The sequence below is a fragment of the Eucyclogobius newberryi genome, unplaced genomic scaffold (genome assembly GCF_026437365.1).
Source record: "Eucyclogobius newberryi isolate DKJ021-1_F unplaced genomic scaffold, fEucNew1.0.hap1 SCAF_91, whole genome shotgun sequence".
In the NCBI taxonomy this organism is placed as follows: domain Eukaryota; kingdom Metazoa; phylum Chordata; class Actinopteri; order Gobiiformes; family Gobiidae; genus Eucyclogobius; species Eucyclogobius newberryi.
This window is the reverse complement of record NW_027316534.1, coordinates 51,444-77,470: the sequence shown is the minus strand read 5'-3', so window position 1 is coordinate 77,470 and position 26,027 is coordinate 51,444. Positions and strand designations below refer to the sequence as shown.

Genomic DNA, 26,027 nt, shown 5'->3' with positions numbered 1-26,027 from the left:
TGAGACTAAGTAATGATGAGACTCTAAGTAATGATGAGACTCTAAGTAATGATGAGACTCTAAGTAATGATGAGACTCTAAGTAATGATGAGACTAAGTAATGATGAGACTCTAAGTAACGATTAGACTCTAAGTAATGATGAGACTAAGTAATGATGAGACTTTAAGTAATGATGAGACTCTGTAATGATGAGACTCTAAGTAATGATGAGACGAAGTAATGATGAGACTCTAAGTAATGATGAGACTAAGTAATGATGAGACTCTAAGTAATGATGAGATTCTGTAATGATGAGACTCTAAGTAATGATGAGACGAAGTAATGATGAGACTCTAAGTAATGATGAGACTCTAAGTAATGATGAGACTCTAAGTAATGATGAGACTCTAAGTAATGATGAGACTAAGTAATGATGAGACTCTAAGTAATGATGAGACTCTAAGTAATGATGAGACTCTAAGTAATGATGAGACTCTAAGTAATGATGAGACTAAGTAATGATGAGACTCTAAGTAATGATGAGACTCTAAGTAATGATGAGACTAAGTAATGATGAGACTCTAAGTAATGATGAGACTAAGTAATGATGAGACTCTAAGTAACAATGAGACTCTAAGTAACGATTAGACTCTAAGTAATGATGAGACTAAGTAATGATGAGACTAAGTAATGATGAGACTCTAAGTAATGATGAGACTAAGTAATGATGAGACTCTAAGTAATGATGAGACTAAGTAATGATGAGACTCTAAGTAATGATGAGACTCTAAGTAATGATGAGACTCTAAGTAATGATGAGACTCTAAGTAATGATGATACTAAGTAATGATGAGACTCTAAGTAATGATGAGACTCTAAGTAATGATGAGACTCTAAGTAATGATGAGACTAAGTAATGATGAGACTAAGTAATGATGAGACTAAGTAATGATGAGACTCTAAGTAATGATGAGACTTTAAGTAATGATGAGACTCTAAGTAATGATGAGATTAAGTAATGATGAGAATAAGTAATGATGAGACTCTAAGTAATGATGAGACTCTAAGTAATGATGAGACTCTAAGTAATGAGACTAAGTAATGATGAGACTAAGTAATGATGAGACTAAGTAATGATGAGACTCTAAGTAATGAGCTTCTAAGTAATGATGAGACTCTAAGTAATGATGAGACTCTAAGTAATGAGCTTCTAAGTAATGATGAGACTCTAAGTAATGATGAGACTAAGTAATGATGAGACTCTAAGTAATGATGAGACTAAGTAATGATGAGACTCTAAGTAATGATGAGACTCTAAGTAACGATGAGACTCTAAGTAACGATGAGACTCTAAGTAACGATTAGACTAAGTAACGATGAGACTAAGTAATGATGAGACTAAGTAATGATGAGACTCTAAGTAATGATGAGACTCTAAGTAATGATGAGACTCTAAGTAATGATGAGACTAAGTAATGATGAGACTCTAAGTAATGATGAGACTCTAAGTAATGATGAGACTCTAAGTAATGATGAGACTCTAAGTAATGATGAGACTCTAAATAATAATGAGAATCTAAGTAATGATGAGACTAAGTAATGATGAGACTAAGTAATGATGAGACTAAGTAATGATGTAAGACTAAGTAATCATGTGAGACTAAGTAATGATGAGACTCTAAGTAATGATGAGACTCTAAGTAATGATGAGACTCTAAGTAACGATGAGACTCTAAGTAACGATGAGACTCTAAGTAATGATGAGATTAAGTAATGATGAGATTAAGTAATGATGGGACTCTTAATAACGATGAGACTAAGTAATGATGAGACTCTAAGTAATGATGAGACTAAGTAATGATGAGACTAAGTAATGATGAGACTAAGTAATGATGAGACTCTAAGTAATGATGAGACTCTGTAATGATGAGACTCTAAGTTATGATGAGACTAAGTAATGATGAGACTCTAAGTAATGATGAGACCAAGTAATGATGAGACTCTAAGTAATGATGAGACTCTAAGTAATGATGAGACTCTAAGTAATGATGAGACTCTAAGTAACGATTAGACTAAGTAATGATGAGACTAAGTAATGATGAGACTAAGTAATGATGAGACTCTAAGTAATGATGAGACTCTAAGTAATGAGACTCTAAGTAATGATGAGACTCTAAGTAATGATGAGACTAAGTAATGATGAGACTAAGTAATGATGAGACTCTAAGTAATGATGAGACTCTAAGTAATGATGAGACTCTAAGTAATGATGAGACTCTAAGTAATGATGAGACTAAGTAATGATGAGACTAAGTAATGATGAGACTCTAAGTAATGATGAGACTCTAAGTAATGATGAGACTCTAAGTAATGATGAGACTCTAAGTAATGATGAGACTAAGTAATGATGAGACTCTAAGTAATGATGAGACTCTAAGTAATGAGACTCTAAGTAATGATGAGACTCTAAGTAATGATGAGACTCTAAGTAATGATGAGACTAAGTAATGATGAGACTAAGTAATGATGAGACTCTAAGTAATGATGAGACTCTAAGTAATGATGAGACTCTAAGTAACGATGAGACTCTAAGTAACGATGAGACTCTAAGTAACGATTAGACTCTAAGTAATGATGAGACTAAGTAATGATGAGACTAAGTAATGATGAGACTCTAAGTAATGATGAGACTTTAAGTAATGATGAGACTCTAAGTAATGATGAGACTCTAAGTAATGATGAGACTCTAAGTAATGATGAGACTCTAAGTAACGATGAGACTCTAAGTAACGATGAGACTCTAAGTAACGATTAGACTCTAAGTAATGATGAGACTAAGTAATGATGAGACTAAGTAATGATGAGACTCTAAGTAATGATGAGACTTTAAGTAATGATGAGACTCTAAGTAATGATGAGATTAAGTAATGATGAGAATAAGTAATGATGGGACTCTTAATAACGATGAGACTAAGTAATGATGAGACTAAGTAATGATGAGACTCTAAGTAATGATGAGACTCTAAGTAATGATGAGACTCTAAGTAATGAGACTAAGTAATGATGAGACTAAGTAATGATGAGACTAAGTAATGATGAGACTCTAAGTAATGAGCTTCTAAGTAATGATGAGACTAAGTAATGATGAGACTCTAAGTAATGATGAGACTAAGTAATGATGAGACTCTAAGTAATGATGAGACTAAGTAATGATGAGACTCTAAGTAATGATGAGACTCTAAGTAATGATGAGACTCTAAGTAATGATGAGACTCTAAGTAATGATGAGACTCTATGTAATGATGAGACTAAGTAATGATGAGACTCTAAGTAATGATGAGACTCTAAGTAACAATGAGACTCTAAGTAACGATTAGACTCTAAGTAATGATGAGACTAAGTAATGATGAGACTAAGTAATGATGAGACTCTAAGTAATGATGAGACTAAGTAATGATGAGACTCTAAGTAATGATGAGACTAAGTAATGATGAGACTCTAAGTAATGATGAGACTCTAAGTAATGATGAGACTCTAAGTAATGATGAGACTCTAAGTAATGATGATACTAAGTAATGATGAGACTCTAAGTAATGATGAGACTCTAAGTAATGATGAGACTCTAAGTAATGATGAGACTAAGTAATGATGAGACTAAGTAATGATGAGACTCTAAGTAATGATGAGACTCTAAGTAATGATTAGACTAAGTAATGATGAAACTAAGTAATGATGAGACTCTAAGTAATGATGAGACTCTAAGTAATGATGAGACTAAGTAATGATGAGACTCTAAGTTATGATGAGACTAAGTAATGATGAGACTAAATAATGATGAGACTCTAAGTAACGATTAAACTCTAAGTAATTATGAGACTAAGTAATGATGAGACTAAGTAATGATGAGACTCTAAGTAATGATGAGACTCTAAGTAATGATGAGACTCTAAGTAATGATGAGACTAAGTAATGATGAGACTCTAAGTAATGATGAGACTCTAAGTAATGATGAGACTAAGTAATGATGAGAGACTAAGTAATGATGAGACTAAGTAATGATGAGACTCTAAGTAATGATGAGACTCTTAAGTAATGATGAGACTAAGTAATGATGAGACTAAGTAATGATGAGACTCTAAGTAATGATGAGACTCTAAGTAATGATGAGACTCTAAATAATAATGAGAATCTAAGTAATGATGAGACTAAGTAATGATGAGACTAAGTAATGATGAGACTAAGTAATGATGTAAGACTAAGTAATCATGTGAGACTAAGTAATGATGAGACTCTAAGTAATGATGAGACTCTAAGTAATGATGAGACTCTAAGTAACGATGAGACTCTAAGTAACGATGAGACTCTAAGTAATGATGAGATTAAGTAATGATGAGATTAAGTAATGATGGGACTCTTAATAACGATGAGACTAAGTAATGATGAGACTCTAAGTAATGATGAGACTAAGTAATGATGAGACTAAGTAATGATGAGACTAAGTAATGATGAGACTCTAAGTAATGATGAGACTCTGTAATGATGAGACTCTAAGTTATGATGAGACTAAGTAATGATGAGACTCTAAGTAATGATGAGACCAAGTAATGATGAGACTCTAAGTAATGATGAGACTCTAAGTAATGATGAGACTCTAAGTAATGATGAGACTCTAAGTAACGATGAGACTCTAAGTAACGATGAGACTCTAAGTAACGATTAGACTAAGTAATGATGAGACTAAGTAATGATGAGACTAAGTAATGATGAGACTCTAAGTAATGATGAGACTCTAAGTAATGAGACTCTAAGTAATGATGAGACTCTAAGTAATGATGAGACTAAGTAATGATGAGACTAAGTAATGATGAGACTCTAAGTAATGATGAGACTCTAAGTAATGATGAGACTCTAAGTAATGATGAGACTCTAAGTAATGATGAGACTAAGTAATGATGAGACTAAGTAATGATGAGACTCTAAGTAATGATGAGACTCTAAGTAATGATGAGACTCTAAGTAATGATGAGACTCTAAGTAATGATGAGACTAAGTAATGATGAGACTCTAAGTAATGATGAGACTCTAAGTAATGAGACTCTAAGTAATGATGAGACTCTAAGTAATGATGAGACTCTAAGTAATGATGAGACTAAGTAATGATGAGACTAAGTAATGATGAGACTCTAAGTAATGATGAGACTCTAAGTAATGATGAGACTCTAAGTAACGATGAGACTCTAAGTAACGATGAGACTCTAAGTAACGATTAGACTCTAAGTAATGATGAGACTAAGTAATGATGAGACTAAGTAATGATGAGACTCTAAGTAATGATGAGACTTTAAGTAATGATGAGACTCTAAGTAATGATGAGACTCTAAGTAATGATGAGACTCTAAGTAATGATGAGACTCTAAGTAACGATGAGACTCTAAGTAACGATGAGACTCTAAGTAACGATTAGACTCTAAGTAATGATGAGACTAAGTAATGATGAGACTAAGTAATGATGAGACTCTAAGTAATGATGAGACTTTAAGTAATGATGAGACTCTAAGTAATGATGAGATTAAGTAATGATGAGAATAAGTAATGATGGGACTCTTAATAACGATGAGACTAAGTAATGATGAGACTAAGTAATGATGAGACTCTAAGTAATGATGAGACTCTAAGTAATGATGAGACTCTAAGTAATGAGACTAAGTAATGATGAGACTAAGTAATGATGAGACTAAGTAATGATGAGACTCTAAGTAATGAGCTTCTAAGTAATGATGAGACTCTAAGTAATGATGAGACTCTAAGTAATGAGCTTCTAAGTAATGATGAGACTCTAAGTAATGATGAGACTAAGTAATGATGAGACTCTAAGTAATGATGAGACTAAGTAATGATGAGACTCTAAGTAATGATGAGACTCTAAGTAACGATGAGACTCTAAGTAACGATGAGACTCTAAGTAACGATTAGACTAAGTAACGATGAGACTAAGTAATGATGAGACTAAGTAATGATGAGACTCTAAGTAATGATGAGACTCTAAGTAATGATGAGACTCTAAGTAATGATGAGACTAAGTAATGATGAGACTCTAAGTAATGATGAGACTCTAAGTAATGATGAGACTCTAAGTAATGATGAGACTCTAAGTAATGATGAGACTAAGTAATGATGAGACTCTAAGTAACGATTAGACTCTAAGTAATGATGAGACTAAGTAATGATGAGACTTTAAGTAATGATGAGACTCTGTAATGATGAGACTCTAAGTAATGATGAGACGAAGTAATGATGAGACTCTAAGTAATGATGAGACTAAGTAATGATGAGACTCTAAGTAATGATGAGATTCTGTAATGATGAGACTCTAAGTAATGATGAGACGAAGTAATGATGAGACTCTAAGTAATGATGAGACTCTAAGTAATGATGAGACTCTAAGTAATGATGAGACTCTAAGTAATGATGAGACTAAGTAATGATGAGACTCTAAGTAATGATGAGACTCTAAGTAATGATGAGACTCTAAGTAATGATGAGACTCTAAGTAATGATGAGACTAAGTAATGATGAGACTCTAAGTAATGATGAGACTCTAAGTAATGATGAGACTAAGTAATGATGAGACTCTAAGTAATGATGAGACTAAGTAATGATGAGACTCTAAGTAACAATGAGACTCTAAGTAACGATTAGACTCTAAGTAATGATGAGACTAAGTAATGATGAGACTAAGTAATGATGAGACTCTAAGTAATGATGAGACTAAGTAATGATGAGACTCTAAGTAATGATGAGACTAAGTAATGATGAGACTCTAAGTAATGATGAGACTCTAAGTAATGATGAGACTCTAAGTAATGATGAGACTCTAAGTAATGATGATACTAAGTAATGATGAGACTCTAAGTAATGATGAGACTCTAAGTAATGATGAGACTCTAAGTAATGATGAGACTAAGTAATGATGAGACTAAGTAATGATGAGACTAAGTAATGATGAGACTCTAAGTAATGATGAGACTTTAAGTAATGATGAGACTCTAAGTAATGATGAGATTAAGTAATGATGAGAATAAGTAATGATGAGACTCTAAGTAATGATGAGACTCTAAGTAATGATGAGACTCTAAGTAATGAGACTAAGTAATGATGAGACTAAGTAATGATGAGACTAAGTAATGATGAGACTCTAAGTAATGAGCTTCTAAGTAATGATGAGACTCTAAGTAATGATGAGACTCTAAGTAATGAGCTTCTAAGTAATGATGAGACTCTAAGTAATGATGAGACTAAGTAATGATGAGACTCTAAGTAATGATGAGACTAAGTAATGATGAGACTCTAAGTAATGATGAGACTCTAAGTAACGATGAGACTCTAAGTAACGATGAGACTCTAAGTAACGATTAGACTAAGTAACGATGAGACTAAGTAATGATGAGACTAAGTAATGATGAGACTCTAAGTAATGATGAGACTCTAAGTAATGATGAGACTCTAAGTAATGATGAGACTAAGTAATGATGAGACTCTAAGTAATGATGAGACTCTAAGTAATGATGAGACTCTAAGTAATGATGAGACTAAGTAATGATGAGACTCTAAGTAACGATTAGACTCTAAGTAATGATGAGACTAAGTAATGATGAGACTTTAAGTAATGATGAGACTCTGTAATGATGAGACTCTAAGTAATGATGAGACGAAGTAATGATGAGACTCTAAGTAATGATGAGACTAAGTAATGATGAGACTCTAAGTAATGATGAGACTCTGTAATGATGAGACTCTAAGTAATGATGAGACGAAGTAATGATGAGACTCTAAGTAATGATGAGACTCTAAGTAATGATGAGACTCTAAGTAATGATGAGACTCTAAGTAATGATGAGACTAAGTAATGATGAGACTCTAAGTAATGATGAGACTCTAAGTAATGATGAGACTCTAAGTAATGATGAGACTCTAAGTAATGATGAGACTAAGTAATGATGAGACTCTAAGTAATGATGAGACTCTAAGTAATGATGAGACTAAGTAATGATGAGACTCTAAGTAATGATGAGACTAAGTAATGATGAGACTCTAAGTAACAATGAGACTCTAAGTAACGATTAGACTCTAAGTAATGATGAGACTAAGTAATGATGAGACTAAGTAATGATGAGACTCTAAGTAATGATGAGACTAAGTAATGATGAGACTCTAAGTAATGATGAGACTAAGTAATGATGAGACTCTAAGTAATGATGAGACTCTAAGTAATGATGAGACTCTAAGTAATGATGAGACTCTAAGTAATGATGATACTAAGTAATGATGAGACTCTAAGTAATGATGAGACTCTAAGTAATGATGAGACTCTAAGTAATGATGAGACTAAGTAATGATGAGACTAAGTAATGATGAGACTAAGTAATGATGAGACTAAGTAATGATGAGACTCTAAGTAATGATGAGACTTTAAGTAATGATGAGACTCTAAGTAATGATGAGATTAAGTAATGATGAGAATAAGTAATGATGAGACTCTAAGTAATGATGAGACTCTAAGTAATGATGAGACTCTAAGTAATGATGAGACTCTAAGTAATGATGAGATTAAGTAATGATGAGAATAAGTAATGATGAGACTCTAAGTAATGATGAGACTCTAAGTAATGATGAGACTCTAAGTAATGAGACTAAGTAATGATGAGACTAAGTAATGATGAGACTAAGTAATGATGAGACTCTAAGTAATGAGCTTCTAAGTAATGATGAGACTCTAAGTAATGATGAGACTCTAAGTAATGAGCTTCTAAGTAATGATGAGACTCTAAGTAATGATGAGACTAAGTAATGATGAGACTCTAAGTAATGATGAGACTAAGTAATGATGAGACTCTAAGTAATGATGAGACTCTAAGTAACGATGAGACTCTAAGTAACGATGAGACTCTAAGTAACGATTAGACTAAGTAACGATGAGACTAAGTAATGATGAGACTAAGTAATGATGAGACTCTAAGTAATGATGAGACTCTAAGTAATGATGAGACTAAGTAATGATGAGACTCTAAGTAATGATGAGACTCTAAGTAATGATGAGACTCTAAGTAATGATGAGACTCTAAGTAATGATGAGACTAAGTAATGATGAGACTCTAAGTAATGATGAGACTCTAAGTAATGATGAGACTAAGTAATGATGAGACTCTAAGTAATGATGAGACTAAGTAATGATGAGACTCTAAGTAATGATGAGACTAAGTAATGATGAGACTTTAAGTAATGATGAGACTAAGTAATGATGAGACTCTAAGTAATGATGAGACTCTGTAATGATGAGACTCTAAGTAATGATGAGACGAAGTAATGATGAGACTCTAAGTAATGATGAGACTCTAAGTAATGATGAGACTCTAAGTAATGATGAGACTCTAAGTAATGATGAGACTAAGTAATGATGAGACTCTAAGTAATGATGAGACTCTAAGTAATGATGAGACTCTAAGTAATGATGAGACTCTAAGTAATGATGAGACTAAGTAATGATGAGACTCTAAGTAATGATGAGACTCTAAGTAATGATGAGACTAAGTAATGATGAGACTCTAAGTAATGATGAGACTAAGTAATGATGAGACTCTAAGTAACAATGAGACTCTAAGTAACGATTAGACTCTAAGTAATGATGAGACTAAGTAATGATGAGACTAAGTAATGATGAGACTCTAAGTAATGATGAGACTAAGTAATGATGAGACTCTAAGTAATGATGAGACTAAGTAATGATGAGACTCTAAGTAATGATGAGACTCTAAGTAATGATGAGACTAAGTAATGATGAGACTCTAAGTTATGATGAGACTAAGTAATGATGAGACTAAGTAATGATGAGACTAAGTAATGATGAGACTCTAAGTAATGATGAGACTCTAAGTAATGATGAGACTCTAAGTAATGATGAGACTAAGTAATGATGAGACTCTAAGTAATGATGAGACTAAGTAATGATGAGACTCTAAGTAATGATGAGACTAAGTAATGATGAGACTAAGTAATGATGAGACTCTAAGTAATGATGAGACTCTAAGTAATGATGAGACTCTAAGTAATGATGAGACTAAGTAATGATGAGACTAAGTAATGATGAGACTCTAAGTAATGATGAGACCAAGTAATGATGAGACTCTGAACATGGCCTGATTCCCTCAGGTGCAGAGCGAGCTGAAGAAGGCGTGGCGTCGCAGGGCCCTGGCTCTGGAGTGGAGGGCCCCGGTGCTGTTTGGCCGTTACCATTATGGGTCGGTGGTGGGCGGTCTGACCCACAGCACGAGCGGTCACTCCCCCCTGGGCCTGTGCACTCGCTCGACCTCCGGAGGGCGCTCTCTACTGACCCGCTGCCCTGTGCTGCCGCCGGCCCACGCTCCAGGTTCTCTGCCCGGGTACGTGTGCGGCTCCGCCCTGTCCCTGCCGGAGGAGGGGCGGGTGGTCCACATCAGCCTGAAGGACCACCACGGAGACCACCACGGAGACCACCACGGAGACCACCACGGAGACCAGGACTAAACCAGGACTAGACCAGGTCCAAACCAGGACTAAACCAGGACTAAACCAGGACTAAACCTGGTCTAAACCAGGACTAGACCAGGTCCAAACCAGGACTAAACCAGGACTAAACCAGGTCTAAACCAGGACTAAACCAGGTCTAAACCAGGACTAAACCAGGTCTAAACCAGGACTTAACCAGGTCTAAACCAGGCCTAAACCAGGCCTAAACCAGGTCTAAACCAGGACTAAACCAGGTCTAAACCAGGTCTAAACCAGGACTTAATCAGGACTAAACCAGGTCTAAACCAGGTCTAAACCAGGACTAAACCAGGTCTAAACCAGGACTAAACCAGGTCTAAACCAGGACTTAACCAGGTCTAAACCAGGTCTAAACCAGGACTAAACCAGGTCTAAACCAGGTCTAAACCAGGACTTAACCAGGACTAAACCAGGTCTAAACCAGGTCTAAACCAGGACTTAACCAGGACTTAACCAGGTCTAAACCAAGACTAAACCAGGACTAAACCAGGTCTAAATTTGAAAGATGATTCTTGATCAAAATGTAAACATTGTGGTTTGTTCTTTTTCTCTTTATTTGGATCAGAATAAATAAATACATCAATGTGACTCAGGTTCTGTCATTACTTTGTCAGTCACAGATTCATGAATAAAATCTGCATCAAAATTATTTTTGGATAATGACATTTATAATAAAAGTATAAACAAATCAAACTCATGAATAATAAAGAGCCACGACAGGAAACGATTCACCAAATATCACCAAATATCACCAAATATGGAAACAATGCAAACAAAGTCATTCATCAAATGTTAAATGTGTTTATAATGTATAAATAAGCTGTGCTGAGTGTTTCCATGGAAATGTAATAACATGGAAGGTTGTACGCAGTATGGCATCAAACACATCTATCTCCATGGAGACAGGTCAGCTCCGTGGAGAGGCGGAGTGCTGAAGCTGTAGCTTTATATTTCTGTTCCTGACTTACCATGGCTGACTGACCATAAGCCATTTCAAAGAGGAAAGTCAGACAGTTTGTGCTGAACAATAGGGTTCTTCTTCTTCAATATACAAAAAGAAGAATTACTGAGGCAGAAGTGTGAGAATAAAACAAACTGTGTTTGAGTCGGACTAAAACGACTTTCAGATGAAATCTGAATCTTTTCGGTTTGTGAGAGTTTAAAACTACTCACTAGAAAATCACTTTTTTCATTTGTGTATTTTTTGTTGTTTGGAATATTAGAAATATAAGTGACCGACTGAAACAGGTTCGATGAGGCCACAGATCATGGCCTTTGATGCCTTTGACTTGGAACATTAATATTAAGTCTGTTTCTCATCAAAATGTGAGATATTTAGGTTATTAAAGCAGAATTTTTTCAATTTGAAAGTAAAACTATTATTTTTTGTTGTTTTGGCCGGTTTAGCAGGAAGCCTGAGGGCCGCATGTGGCCCCTGGGCCATAGTTTGGACACCAATGAACTAGTAATAATTTAATTTAAGACAGATTTGTTGTAATGCCATAATGTGTATCTTTAAGAGCTCTTCAGACACTGCTTTTCCCACAATCCTGTGCGTGGCTGCAGTTCCCCTCCTGCTCTGTGGAGGGCGCTGTGTGGCTGCAGTTCCCCTCCTGCTCTGTGGAGGGCGCTGTGTGGCTGCAGTTCCCCTCCTGCTCTGTGGAGGGCGCTGTGTAACTGAGGCCGAACAGTCCAAACACCTTCTTCAGCATCAGCTGCACGATCTCCTCCTCGTCCGACACCTGAACACAGACACCTCATTTTACATTTATTTAGGACTAAACCAGGACTAAACCAGGTCTAAACCAGGACTAAACCAGGTCTAAACCAGGTCTAAACCAGGTCTACACCAGGTCTAAACCAGGACTAAACCAGGTCTAAACCAGGACTAAACCAGGTCTAAACCAGGTCTACACCAGGTCTAAACCAGGTCTAAACCAGGTCTACACCAGGTCTAAACCTGGTCTAAACCAGGTCTACACCAGGTCTAAACCAGGTCTAAACCAGGTCTAAACCAGGTCTAAACCAGGTCTAAACAAGCTCTACACCAGGACTAAACCAGGACTAAACCAGGTCTAAACAAGCTCTACACCAGGACTAAACCAGGTCTAAACCAGGACTAAACCAGGTCTAAACCAGGTCTACACCAGGACTAAACCAGGTCTAAACCAGGACTAAACCAGGACTAAACCAGGTCTAAACCAGGTCTAAACCAGGACTAAACCAGGTCTACACCAGGTCTAAACCAGGTCTACACCAGGTCTAAACCAGGACTAAACCAGGTCTAAACCAGGACTAAACCAGGACTAAACCAGGTCTAAACCAGGACTAAACCAGGTCTACACCAGGTCTAAACCAGGACTAAACCAGGTCTAAACCAGGACTAAACCAGGTCTAAACCAGGTCTAAACCAGGTCTACACCAGGTCTAAACCAGGACTAAACCAGGTCTAAACCAGGACTAAACCAGGACTAAACCAGGTCTAAACCAGGACTAAACCAGGACTAAACCAGGTCTAAACCAGGTCTACACCAGGTCTAAACCAGGTCTAAACCAGGTCTACACCAGGTCTAAACCAGGTCTAAACCAGGTCTAAACCAGGACTAAACCAGGTCTAAACAAGCTCTACACCAGGACTAAACCAGGTCTAAACCAGGACTAAACCAGGTCTAAACCAGGTCTACACCAGGACTAAACCAGGTCTAAACCAGGACTAAACCAGGACTAAACCAGGTCTAAACCAGGACTAAACCAGGTCTACACCAGGACTAAACCAGGTCTAAACCAGGACTAAACCAGGTCTACACCAGGTCTAAACCAGGACTAAACCAGGTCTACACCAGGACTAAACCAGGACTAAACCAGGTCTACACCAGGTCTAAACCAGGTCTAAACCAGGACTAAACCAGGTCTACACCAGGACTAAACCAGGTCTAAACCAGGACTAAACCAGGTCTAAACCAGGACTAAACCAGGTCTACACCAGGTCTAAACCAGGACTAAACCAGGTCTAAACCAGGTCTAAACCAGGACTAAACCAGGTCTACACCAGGTCTAAACCAGGACTAAACCAGGACTAAACCAGGACTAAACCAGGACTAAACCAGGTCTAAACCAGGTCTACACCAGGTCTAAACCAGGTCTAAACCAGGTCTAAACCAGGACTAAACCAGGACTAAACCAGGACTAAACCAGGTCTAAACCAGGACTAAACCAGGACTAAACCAGGTCTAAACCAGGACTAAACCAGGTCTAAACCAGGTCTAAACCAGGTCTAAACCAGGACTAAACCAGGACTAAACCAGGTCTAAACCAGGACTAAAGCAGGTCTACACCAGGTCTAAACCAGGACTAAACCAGGTCTAAACCAGGACTAAACCAGGACTAAACCAGGTCTAAACCAGGACTAAACCAGGACTAAACCAGGTCTAAACCAGGTCTAAACCAGGACTAAACCAGGTCTAAACCAGGTCTAAACCAGGTCTAAACCAGGTCTAAACCAGGTCTAAACCAGGTCTAAACCAGGTCTAAACCAGGACTAAACCAGGTCTAAACAAGCTCTACACCAGGACTAAACCAGGTCTAAACCAGGACTAAACCAGGTCTAAACCAGGTCTACACCAGGACTAAACCAGGTCTAAACCAGGTCTAAACCAGGACTAAACCAGGTCTACACCAGGACTAAACCAGGTCTAAACCAGGACTTAACCAGGTCTACACCAGGTCTAAACCAGGACTAAACCAGGTCTACACCAGGACTAAACCAGGACTAAACCAGGTCTACACCAGGTCTAAACCAGGTCTAAACCAGGACTAAACCAGGTCTACACCAGGACTAAACCAGGTCTAAACCAGGACTAAACCAGGTCTAAACCAGGACTAAACCAGGTCTACACCAGGTCTAAACCAGGACTAAACCAGGTCTAAACCAGGTCTAAACCAGGACTAAACCAGGTCTACACCAGGTCTAAACCAGGACTAAACCAGGACTAAACCAGGACTAAACCAGGTCTACACCAGGTCTAAACCAGGTCTAAACCAGGACTAAACCAGGACTAAACCAGGACTAAACCAGGTCTACACCAGGTCTAAACCAGGTCTAAACCAGGTCTAAACCAGGACTAAACCAGGACTAAACCAGGACTAAACCAGGTCTAAACCAGGACTAAACCAGGACTAAACCAGGTCTACACCAGGTCTAAACCAGGTCTAAACCAGGACTAAACCAGGACTAAACCAGGACTAAACCAGGTCTAAACCAGGACTAAACCAGGACTAAACCAGGTCTAAACCAGGACTAAACCAGGACTAAACCAGGTCTAAACCAGGACTAAACCAGGTCTAAACCAGGACTAAACCAGGTCTACACCAGGTCTAAACCAGGTCTAAACCAGGACTAAACCAGGTCTAAACCAGGTCTACACCAGGACTAAACCAGGTCTAAACCAGGACTAAACCAGGACTAAACCAGGTCTAAACCAGGTCTACACCAGGACTAAACCAGGTCTAAACCAGGACTAAACCAGGTCTACACCAGGTCTAAACCAGGTCTAAACCAGGTCTACACCAGGACTAAACCAGGACTAAACCAGGTCTACACCAGGTCTAAACCAGGTCTAAACCAGGACTAAACCAGGACTAAACCAGGTCTAAACCAGGACTAAACCAGGACTAAACCAGGTCTAAACCAGGACTAAACCAGGACTAAACCAGGTCTACACCAGGTCTAAACCAGGTCTAAACCAGGACTAAACCAGGACTAAACCAGGTCTAAACCAGGTCTACACCAGGACTAAACCAGGACTAAACCAGGACTAAACCAGGACTAAACCAGGTCTAAACCAGGTCTAAACCAGGTCTAAACCAGGACTAAACCAGGTCTAAACCAGGACTAAACCAGGTCTAAACCAGGACTAAACCAGGACTAAACCAGGTCTAAACCAGGTCTAAACCAGGACTAAACCAGGTCTAAACCAGGACTAAACCAGGTCTAAACCAGGACTAAACCAGGTCTTTACCTGGTGCTGGATCTGCTCCTGTTGGAAGGCATCCAGGATCACAGAGATCAGGAGGTTTAGGGCCACAAACCCCATGAAGACCACACAAGAGCCGACCAGAAGACCCCCAAGGACCGGGCTGTAGTCCAGGACCTGAGGAGAGCGACCGGATTAAAGACTGAGACGAACAGAACTTTCCTCAAACTTTTCTGTTTCTTTAAAGTAAAACTAAGAACACAAAGAACTGAAGGACAGAAAAACAAGTCAAAGGATTGAAACTATGAAAATGAATGTTTCTCTCATGTAAACAGAGCTCCTCCCCTTGTCCAGAGCTCCTCCCCTTGTCCAGAGCTCCTCCCCTTGTTCTAAAGTCACGGTGTGCCTCAGGGGTCAGTACTGGGTCCAGTTCTGTTTCCTCTTTACATGCTGCCGTTAGGTCACATCATCAGGTCACATGATCAGGTCACATGATCAGAGCGATCAGACAGACTTAGAGCTCGTGTGAAGGAGATAAAAACCTGGAGGACACTTAATGATCTGCTTCTTAACCCTGAACAAACCAAGGTCATTGTGCTGGAGGTCATTGTGCTGGAGGTCATTGTGGTCATTGTGCTGGAGGTCATTGTGCTGGAGGTCATTGTGCTGGAGGTCATTGTGCTGGAAGTCATTGTGCTGGAGGTCATTGTGCAGGAGGTCATTGTGCTGGAGGTCATTGTGCTGGAGGTCATTGTGCTGGAGGTCATTGTGCTGGAGGTCATTGTGCTGGAGGTCATTGTACTGGAGGTCATTGTGCAGGAGGTCATTGTGCTGGAGGTCATTGTGCTGGAGGTCATTGTGCTGGAGGTCATTGTGCTGAAGGTCATTGTGCTGGAGGTCATTGTGCTGGAGGTCATTGTGCTGGTCCTAAACATGTACGAGACGCTTTATCTGAGCAGATAGTCTCAGTGAAGCCTCCAGTTCTACTGTAAGAAACCTCAGAGTCTGATTGGACCAGGAGCTCTCATTTAAAGCTCAGATAAATCAAGCTTGTAAAACAGCTTATTTCCATTTGCACAACAAGAGCCAAAATCAGAAGAATCCGGCCTAAAAGTGAAGCTGAAACGTCTCCTGCATTTGTAACGTCTCGATTCTCCTGTAACTCCTGCTCACAGCAGGTCCTAAAAGCTCCATAAAAAGCTTTAACTGGTTCAAAATGCAGCAGCAAGATTACAAACAGCAACTAAAAGAAGAGAGCACATTACACCGGTGCTGGAGTCTCTTCACTGGCTCCTGTTTAGAATCACATTTAAACTCCTCCTCCTGATTTACAAAGCCATAAATGACATGGCCCCTCCCACCTCAAAGATGCTATAGAACCATCTCATCCAATCAGAGCTCTTCACTCTCAACATGCTGACCTTCTGGTGGTGCCAAGAGTCTCTAAAAGTACTGTAGGAGGTAGAGCCTTCTGGTGGTCACATTTTAATCACAAAATAAACTTTTACCTCGCTGTAGTTGAATATTCCGAGCTGCAGTTTAATGAGCGTGAGCAGAGAGTCCGGCAGAGTTCTGTACGCCGCCATCTGCTGGCCGTACAGAACATTACACTGAGAGAACACACAAAAGTACAGAACATTACACTGACAGAACACAACCAGGACTAAACCAGGACTAAACCAGGACTAAACCAGGTCTAAACCAGGTCTAAACCAGGTCTAAACCAGGTCTAAACCAGGTCTAAACCAGGACTAAACCAGGACTAAACCAGGTCTAAACCAGGTCTACACCAGGTCTAAACCAGGACTAAACCAGGACTAAACCAGGTCTAAACCAGGTCTACACCAGGTCTAAACCAGGACTAAACCAGGTCTAAACCAGGTCTACACCAGGTCTAAACCAGGACTAAACCAGGACTAAACCAGGTCTAAACCAGGACTGAACCAGGACTAAACCAGGACTAAACCAAGACTAAACCAGGTCTAAACCAGGACTAAACCAGGTCTAAACCAGGACTAAACCAGGTCTAAACCAGGACTGAACCAGGACTAAACCAGGACTAAACCAGGTCTAAACCAGGACTAAACCAGGACTAAACCAGGACTGAACCAGGACTAAACCAGGACTAAACCAAGACTAAACCAGGTCTAAACCAGGACTAAACCAGGACTAAACCAAGTCTAAACCAGGTCTAAACCAGGACTAAACCAGGACTAAACCAGGTCTAAACCAGGACTAAACCAGGACTAAACCAGGACTAAACCAGGACTAAACCAGGACTAAACAGGACTAAACCAGGACTAAACCAGGACTAAACAGGACTAAACCAGGACTAAACCAGGACTAAACAGGACTAAAACAGGACTAAACAGGACTAAACAGGACTAAAACAGGACTAAACCAGGACTAAACAGGACTAAACCAGGCCTCAGACTCACGGTGGTGGCGTAGGCGATCAGCATGAGCCCGATGACCAGGAGGAAGCCGGTTATGTCCCCAGAGGCGCGGTTCAGAGCAGATGAGATCAGCCTCATGTTTGGATTGAGTCTGAGGAGATGCCAAAGTTTCACCGTCGACAGAAGAACCACGAACGCCACGAGAAACTGAAGAGCCAAGTTTGAGGAGGCCGAGGAGGAGAAGGACGGGAACCTGAGGAGAACCCACAGAGAACCGGTCTGAACCAGGTCTGAACCAGGTCTGAACCAGGTCTGGACCAGGTCTGGACCAGGTCTGGACCAGGTCTGGACCAGGTCTGGACCAGGTCTGGATGAGAAAAGAACAGCTCTGACTTTGCCTGGTTCTTGTTAATTTGCTGAACTTAAGTTTTCATCACTTCAGGACATTTTTAAACTAAAGTCGCAAAGACTTTTACAATGATTTAATGCCATTTTATGAACTCAAAGCTCTAGAAATGACCCACTCTGTGCACATATATATACATATATATATACATATATACATATATATATACATATATATATATATATATATATATACATATATATATATATACATATATATATACATATATATATATATATATATATATATATATATATATATATATATATACATATATATATATATATACATATATATATATATACATATATACATATATATATACATATATATATATATATACATATATATATACATATATATATATATATATACATATATATATATATATATATACATATATATATATATACATATATATATACATATATATATATATATATATACATATATACATATATATATATATATATATACATATATATATATATATATATATATATATATATATATATATGTATATATATATGTATATAGACACGTGGATCTGAGATGAAAGTGTGAAGGGCTTAAACTGTGAAGAGAGCAACGTGAGTTCAGAGTCATATTCATACTTGTCTTTGTTGTTGTGATACTCGTCCATCTCTCTCTGTCCAAGCAGTGTCCTCTGGATGAACAGTCCCACTCCCGTCCAGGAGAGGGTGATAATGCTCAGCTCCAGCAGGTTCCAGCGGTCTCTGAAGTAAGACCAGCGTTGGACCCTCAACCTTTGCACCTGAGGAAGAGAGAAAGTGAGTCCTCGAGCGACACACACTTCTGAGACCGCATCATCTCAAAAGTAATAAATAATGTTGTACGTGTAGAGGTGAGTACCTGTTTGTACATGTAGTATGTGCAGGGGAGTACCTGTTTGTACATGTAGTATGTGCAGGAGAGTACCTGTTTGTACATGTAGTATGTGCAGGCGAGTACCTGTTTGTACATGTAGTATGTGCAGGAGAGTACCTGTTTGTACATGTAGTATGTGCAGGGGAGTACCTGTTTGTACATGTAGTATGTGCAGGGGAGTACCTGTTTGTACATGTAGTATGTGCAGGTGAGTACCTGTTTGTACATGTAGTATGTGCAGGCGAGTACCTGTTTGTACATGTAGTATGTGCAGGAGAGTACCTGTTTGTACATGTAGTATGTGCAGGGGAGTACCTGTTTGTACATGTAGTATGTGCAGGAGAGTACCTGTTTGTTCATGTAGTATGTGCAGGAGAGTACCTGTTTGTACATGTAGTATGTGCAGGCGAGTACCTGTTTGTACATGTAGTATGTGCAGGAGAGTACCTGTTTGTACATGTAGTATGTGCAGGGGAGTACCTGTTTGTACATGTAGTATGTGCAGGTGAGTACCTGTTTGTACATGTAGTATGTGCAGGAGAGTACCTGTTTGTACATGTAGTATGTGCAGGGGAGTACCTGTTTGTACATGTAGTATGTGCAGGAGAGTACCTGTTTGTACATGTAGTATGTGCAGGAGAGTACCTGTTTGTACATGTAGTATGTGCAGGGGAGTACCTGTTTGTACATGTAGTATGTGCAGGAGAGTACCTGTTTGTACATGTAGTATGTGCAGGTGAGTACCTGTTTGTACATGTAGTATGTGCAGGGGAGTACCTGTTTGTACATGTAGTATGTGCAGGGGAGTACCTGTTTGTACATGTAGTATGTGCAGGGGAGTACCTGTTTGTACATGTAGTATGTGCAGGGGAGTACCTGTTTGTACATGTAGTATGTGCAGGTGAGTACCTGTTTGTACATGTAGTATGTGCAGGTGAGTACCTTTTTGTACATGTAGTATGTGCAGGAGAGTACCTGTTTGGACATGTAGTATGTGCAGGAGAGTACCTGTTTGTACATGTAGTATGTGCAGGTGAGTACCTTTTTGTACATGTAGTATGTGCAGGAGAGTACCTGTTTGGACATGTAGTATGTGCAGGGGAGTACCTGTTTGTACATGTAATAGAGCACAAAGAGCATGTAGACGATCTCTGCTGCCATCACAAACACGTGGAGCCCCCCAGTGGACGAGTAAAGACGCACAGACCTCAGCTCCCACCGGAACTCGAACGCTCCTGAAACACAAGAATGTGAACGCTCCTGAAGAAACACGAGAATGTGAACGCTCCTGAAAAAACACGAGAATGTGAACGCTCCTGAAAAAACACGAGAATGTGAACGCTCCTGAAGAAAAATGAGAATGTGAACGCTCCTGAAAAAAAACAAGAATGTGAACGCCTCTGAAGAAAAATGAGAATGTGAACGCTCCTGAAAAAAAACAAGAATGTGAACGCCTCTGAAGAAAAATGAGAATGTTAACGCTCCTGAAGAAACACAAGAATGTTAACGCTCCTGAAGAAACACAAGCATGTGAATGCTCCTGAAGAAAATATGAGAATGTGAACGCTCCTGAAGATACAGAAGAATGTGAACGCTCCTGAAGAAAACACGAGAATGTGAACGCTCCTGAAGAAACACAAGAATGTGAACGCTCCTGAGGAAACGCGAGAATGTGAACGCTGCTGAAGAAACACGAGAATGTGAACGCTCCTGAAAAAACACGAGAATGTGAACGCTCCTGAAGAAAAATGAGAATGTGAACGCCCCTGAAGAAAAACAAGAATGTGAACGCTCCTGAAGAAACCTTAGAATGTGAACGCTCCTGAAAAAACACGAGAATGTGAACGCTCCTGAAGAAAAACAAGAAGGTGAATGCTCCTGAAGAAACACGAGAATGTGAACGCTCCTGAAGAAACATGAGAATGTGAACGCTCCTGAAGAAACACGGGAATGTGAACGCTCCTGAAGAAAACATGAGAATGTGAACGCTCTTGAAGAAACACAAGAATGTGAACGCTCCTGAACAAACACGAGAATGTGAACGCTCCTGAAGAAAACATGAGAATGTGAACGCTCCTGAAGAAACACGAGAATGTGAACGCTCCTGAAGAAAACATGAGAATGTGAACGCTCTTGAAGAAACACAAGAATGTGAACGCTCCTGAAGAAAACATGAGAATGTGAACGCTCCTGGAGAAACACGAGAATGTGAACGCTCCTGAACAAAACATAAGAATGTGAACGCTCCTGAAGAAAACATAAGAATGTGAACGCTCCTGAAGAAACACGAGAATGTGAACGCTCCTGAAGAAAACATAAGAATGTGAACGCTTCTGAAGAAACAAGAGAATGTGAACGCTTCTGAAGAAACATGAGAATGTGAACGCTCCTGAAGAAAAACAAGAATGTGAACGCTCCTGAAGAAACACAAGAATGTGAACGATCCTGAAGAAACATGAGAATGTGAACGCTCCTGAAGAAACACAAGAATGTGAACGCTCCTGAAGAAAACACGAGAATGTGAATTCTCCTAAAGACGGGAATGTGAACGCTCCTGAAGAAACACAAGAATGTGAACGCTCCTGACGTAACACGAGAATGTGAACGCCCCTGAAGAAACACGAGAATGTGAACGCTCCTGATGAAACAAGAGAATGTGAACGCTCCTGAAGAAATACGAGAATGTGAACGCTCCTGAAGAAAATACGAGAATGTGAACGCTCCTGAAGAAACACAAGAATGTTAACGCTCCTGAAGAAAACATGAGAATGTGAACGCTCATGAAGAAAAACAAGAATGTGAACGCTTCTGAAGAAACACGAGAATGTGAACGCCCCTGAAGAAAAACAAGAATGTGAACGCTCCTGAAGAAAACACGAGAATGTGAACGCTCCTGAAGAAACATGAGAATGTGAACGCTCCTGAAGACAACAAGAGAATGTGAACGCTCCTGAAAAAACATGAGAATGTGAACGCTCCTGAAGAAATACAAGAATGTGAACGCTCCTGAAGAAACACGAGAATGTGAACGCTCCTGAAGAAAAATGAGAATGTGAACGCCCCTGAAGAAAAACAAGAATGTGAACGCTCCTGAAGAAACCTGAGAATGTGAACGCTCCTGAAGAAAAACGAGAATGTGAACGCCTCTGAAGAAAACATGAGAATGTGAACGCTCTTGAAGAAACACAAGAATGTGAACGCTCCTGAAGAAACACGAGAATGTGAACGCTCCTGAAGAAAAACAAGAATGTGAACGCTCCTGAAGAAAACACGAGAATGTGAACGCTCCTGAAGAAAACATAAGAATGTGAACTTTCCAGAAGAAACACAAGAATGTGAACGCTTCTGAAGAAACATGAGAATGTGAATGCTCCAGAAGAAAACAAGAATGTGAACGCTGCTGAAGAAACACAAGAATGTGAACGCTCCTGAAGAAAAATAAGAATGTGAACGCTCCTGAAGAAAAACAAGAATGTGAACGCTCCTGAAGAAACACAAGAATGTGAACGCTCCTGAAGAAACACGAGAATGTGAATGCTCCTGAAGAAACATGAGAATGTGAACGCTCCTGAAGAAAGAGAATGTGAATGCTCCTGAAGAAAAATAAGAATGTGAACGCTCCTGAAGAAACACGAGAATGTGAACGGCCCTTAAGAAACACAAGAATGTGAACGCTCCTGAAGAAATACGAGAATGTGAACGCTCCTGAAGAAAATACGAGAATGTGAACGCTCCTGAAGAAACAAGAATGTGAACGCTCCTGAAGAAAAACGAGAATGTGAACGCTTCTGAAGAAACACGAGAATGTGAACGCTCCTGAAGAAAAACAAGAATGTGAACGCTCCTGAAGAAAACACGAGAATGTGAACGCTCCTCAAGAAACAAGAGAATGTGAACGCTCCTGAAGAAACTCGAGAATGTGAACGCTCCTGAAGAAACATGAGAATGTGAATGCTCCTGAAGAAACACGACAATGTGAACGTTCCTGAAGAAACACAAGAATGTGAACGCTCCTGAAGAAACACAAGAATGTGAATGTTCCTGAAGAAAGACAAGAATGTGAACGCTCCTGAAGAAACATGAGAATGTGAATACTCCTCAAGAAACAAGAGAATGTGAACGCTCCTGAAGAAACACGAGAATGTGAACGCTCCTGAAGAAACACGAGAATGTGAACGCTCCTGAGGAAACACAAGAATGTGAACGCTCCTGAAGAAAAACAAGAATGTGAACGCTCCTGAAGAAACACAAGAATGTGAACGCTCCTGAAGAAACACGAGAATGTGAACGCTCCTGAAGAAACACGAGAATGTGAACGCTCCTGAAGAAACATGAGAATGTGAACGCTCCTGAAGAAACATGAGAATGTGAACGCTCCTGAAGACAACACGAGAATGTGAACGCTCCTGAAAAAACACGAGAATGTGAACGCTCCTGAAGAAACACGAGAATGTGAACGCTCCTGAAAAAACACGAGAATGTGAACGCTCCTGAAGAAACACGAGAATGTGAACGCTCCTGAAGAAACACTAGAATGTGAACGCTCCTGAAGAAAAACAAGAATGTGAATGCTCCTTAAGAAACATGAGAATGTGAACGCTCCTGAAGAAACAAGAGAATGTGAATGCTCCTGAAGAAAAATGAGAATGTGAACGCACCTGAAGAAAATACGAGAATGTGAACGCCCCTGAAGAAACATGAGAATGTGAACGCTCTTGAAGAAATACAAGAATGTGAACGCCCCTGAAGAAACATGAGAATGTGAACGCTCCTGAAGAAATATGAAAACGTGAATGCTCCTGAAGAAACATGAGAATGTGAACGCTCCTGAAGAAATACGAGAATGTGAACGCTCCTGAAGAAATACGAGAATGTGAACGCTCCTGAAGAAATACGAGACTGTGAACGCTCCTGAAGAAATATGAAAACGTGAATGCTCCTGAAGAAACATGAGAATGTGAACGCTCCGGAAGAAAGAGAATGTGAACGCTCCTGAAGAAAGACGAGAATGTGAACGCTCCTGAAGAAATACGAGAATGTGAACGCTCCTGAAGAAATACGAGAATGTGAACGCTCCTGAAGAAATACGAGAATGTGAACGCTCCTGAAAAAAATACGAGAATGTGAACGCTCCTGAAGAAACATGAGAATGTGAACGCTCCTGAAGAAAAACAAGAATGTGAACTTTCCAGAAGAAACACAAGAATGTGAACGCTCCTGAACAAACATGAGAATGTGAACGCTCCTAAAGACAACAAGAGAATGTGAACGCTCCTGAAGAATCAGGAGAATGTGAACGCCCCTGAAGAAACACAAGAATGTGAACGCTCCTGAAGAAAAACAAGAATGTGAACGCTCCTGAAGAAACAAAAGAATGTGAACGCTCCTGAAGAAACATGAGAATGTGAACGCTCCTGAAGAAAATACGAGAATGTGAATGCTCCAGAAGAAAACAAGAATGTGAACGCTGCTGAAGAAACACAAGAATGTGAACGCTCCTGAAGAAAAACAAGAATGTGAACGCTCCTGAAGAAAAACAAGAATGTGAACGGCCCTTAAGAAACACAAGAATGTGAACGCTCCTGAAGAAATACGAGAATGTGAACGCTCCTGAAGAAAACATGAGACTGTGAACGCTCCTGAAGAAAAACAAGAATGTGAACGCTTCTGAAGAAACACGAGAATGTGAACGCTCCTGAAGAAAAACAAGAATGTGAACGCTCCTGAAGAAAACACGAGAATGTGAACGCTCCTCAAGAAACAAGAGAATGTGAACGCTCCTGAAGAAACTCGAGAATGTGAACGCTCATGAAGAAACATGAGAATGTGAACGCTCCTGAAGAAAGACGAAAATGTGAACGCTCCTGAAGACAACACGAGAATGTGAACGCTCCTGACAAAACACGAGAATGTGAACGCTCCTGAAGAAACACGAGAATGTGAACGCTCCTGAAGAAACACAAGAATGTGAACGCTCCTGACAAAACACGAGAATGTGAACGCTCCTGAAGAAACACGAGAATGTGAACGCTCCTGAAGAAACACAAGAATGTGAACGCTCCTGAAGAAACACTAGAATGTGAACGCTCCTGAAGAAAAACAAGAATGTGAATGCTCCTTAAGAAACATGAGAATGTGAACGCTCCTGAAGAAAGAGAATGTGAATGCTCCTGAAGAAAAATGAGAATGTGAACGCACCTGAAGAAAATACGAGAATGTGAACGCCCCTGAAGAAACATGAGAATGTGAACGCTCTTGAAGAAATACAAGAATGTGAACGCCCCTGAAGAAACACAAGAATGTGAACGCTCCTGAAGAAAAACAAGAATGTGAACGCTCCTGAAGAAACACAAGAATGTGAACGCTCCTGAAGAAACACGAGAATGTGAACGCTCCTGAAGAAACACAAGAATGTGAACGCTCCTGAAGAAAAATGAGAATGTGAACGCTCCTGAAGAAACACAAGAATGTGAACGCTCATGAAGAAACATGAGAATGTGAACGCTCCTGAAGAAAGACGAAAATGTGAAAGCTCCTGAAGACAACACGAGAATGTGAACGCTCCTGAAAAAACACGAGAATGTGAACGCTCCTGAAGAAACACGAGAATGTGAACGCTCCTGAAAAAACACGAGAATGTGAACGCTCCTGAAGAAAAACAAGAATGTGAACGCTCCTGAAGAAACCTGAGAATGTGAACGCTCCTGAAGAAAAACGAGAATGTGAACGCCTCTGAAGAAAACATGAGAATGTGAACGCTCCTGAAGAAAAACAAGAATGTGAACGGTCCTGAAGAAAACATA

At 39.5% G+C, this 26,027-nt stretch overlaps 1 protein-coding gene across 1 annotated transcript in view; it reads right to left on the bottom strand.

The window, feature by feature from the left end:
- Nucleotides 1-12,032: 12,032 nt before the first annotated feature.
- Nucleotides 12,033-26,027, bottom strand: part of LOC140354518 (polycystin-1-like protein 2) — a 61,371-nt gene continuing 47,376 nt past the window's right edge. Inside the window, exons 9-14 of the mRNA XM_072439554.1 lie at nt 20,332-20,459; nt 18,951-19,111; nt 17,973-18,183; nt 17,043-17,144; nt 15,580-15,711; nt 12,033-12,303 (exon numbers count right to left, since the gene is read on the bottom strand). Coding sequence (XP_072295655.1) covers nt 12,088-12,303; nt 15,580-15,711; nt 17,043-17,144; nt 17,973-18,183; nt 18,951-19,111; nt 20,332-20,459 — 950 coding nt within the window. The 3' untranslated portion in view covers nt 12,033-12,087. The remainder of the gene's footprint in view (nt 12,304-15,579; nt 15,712-17,042; nt 17,145-17,972; nt 18,184-18,950; nt 19,112-20,331; nt 20,460-26,027) is intronic.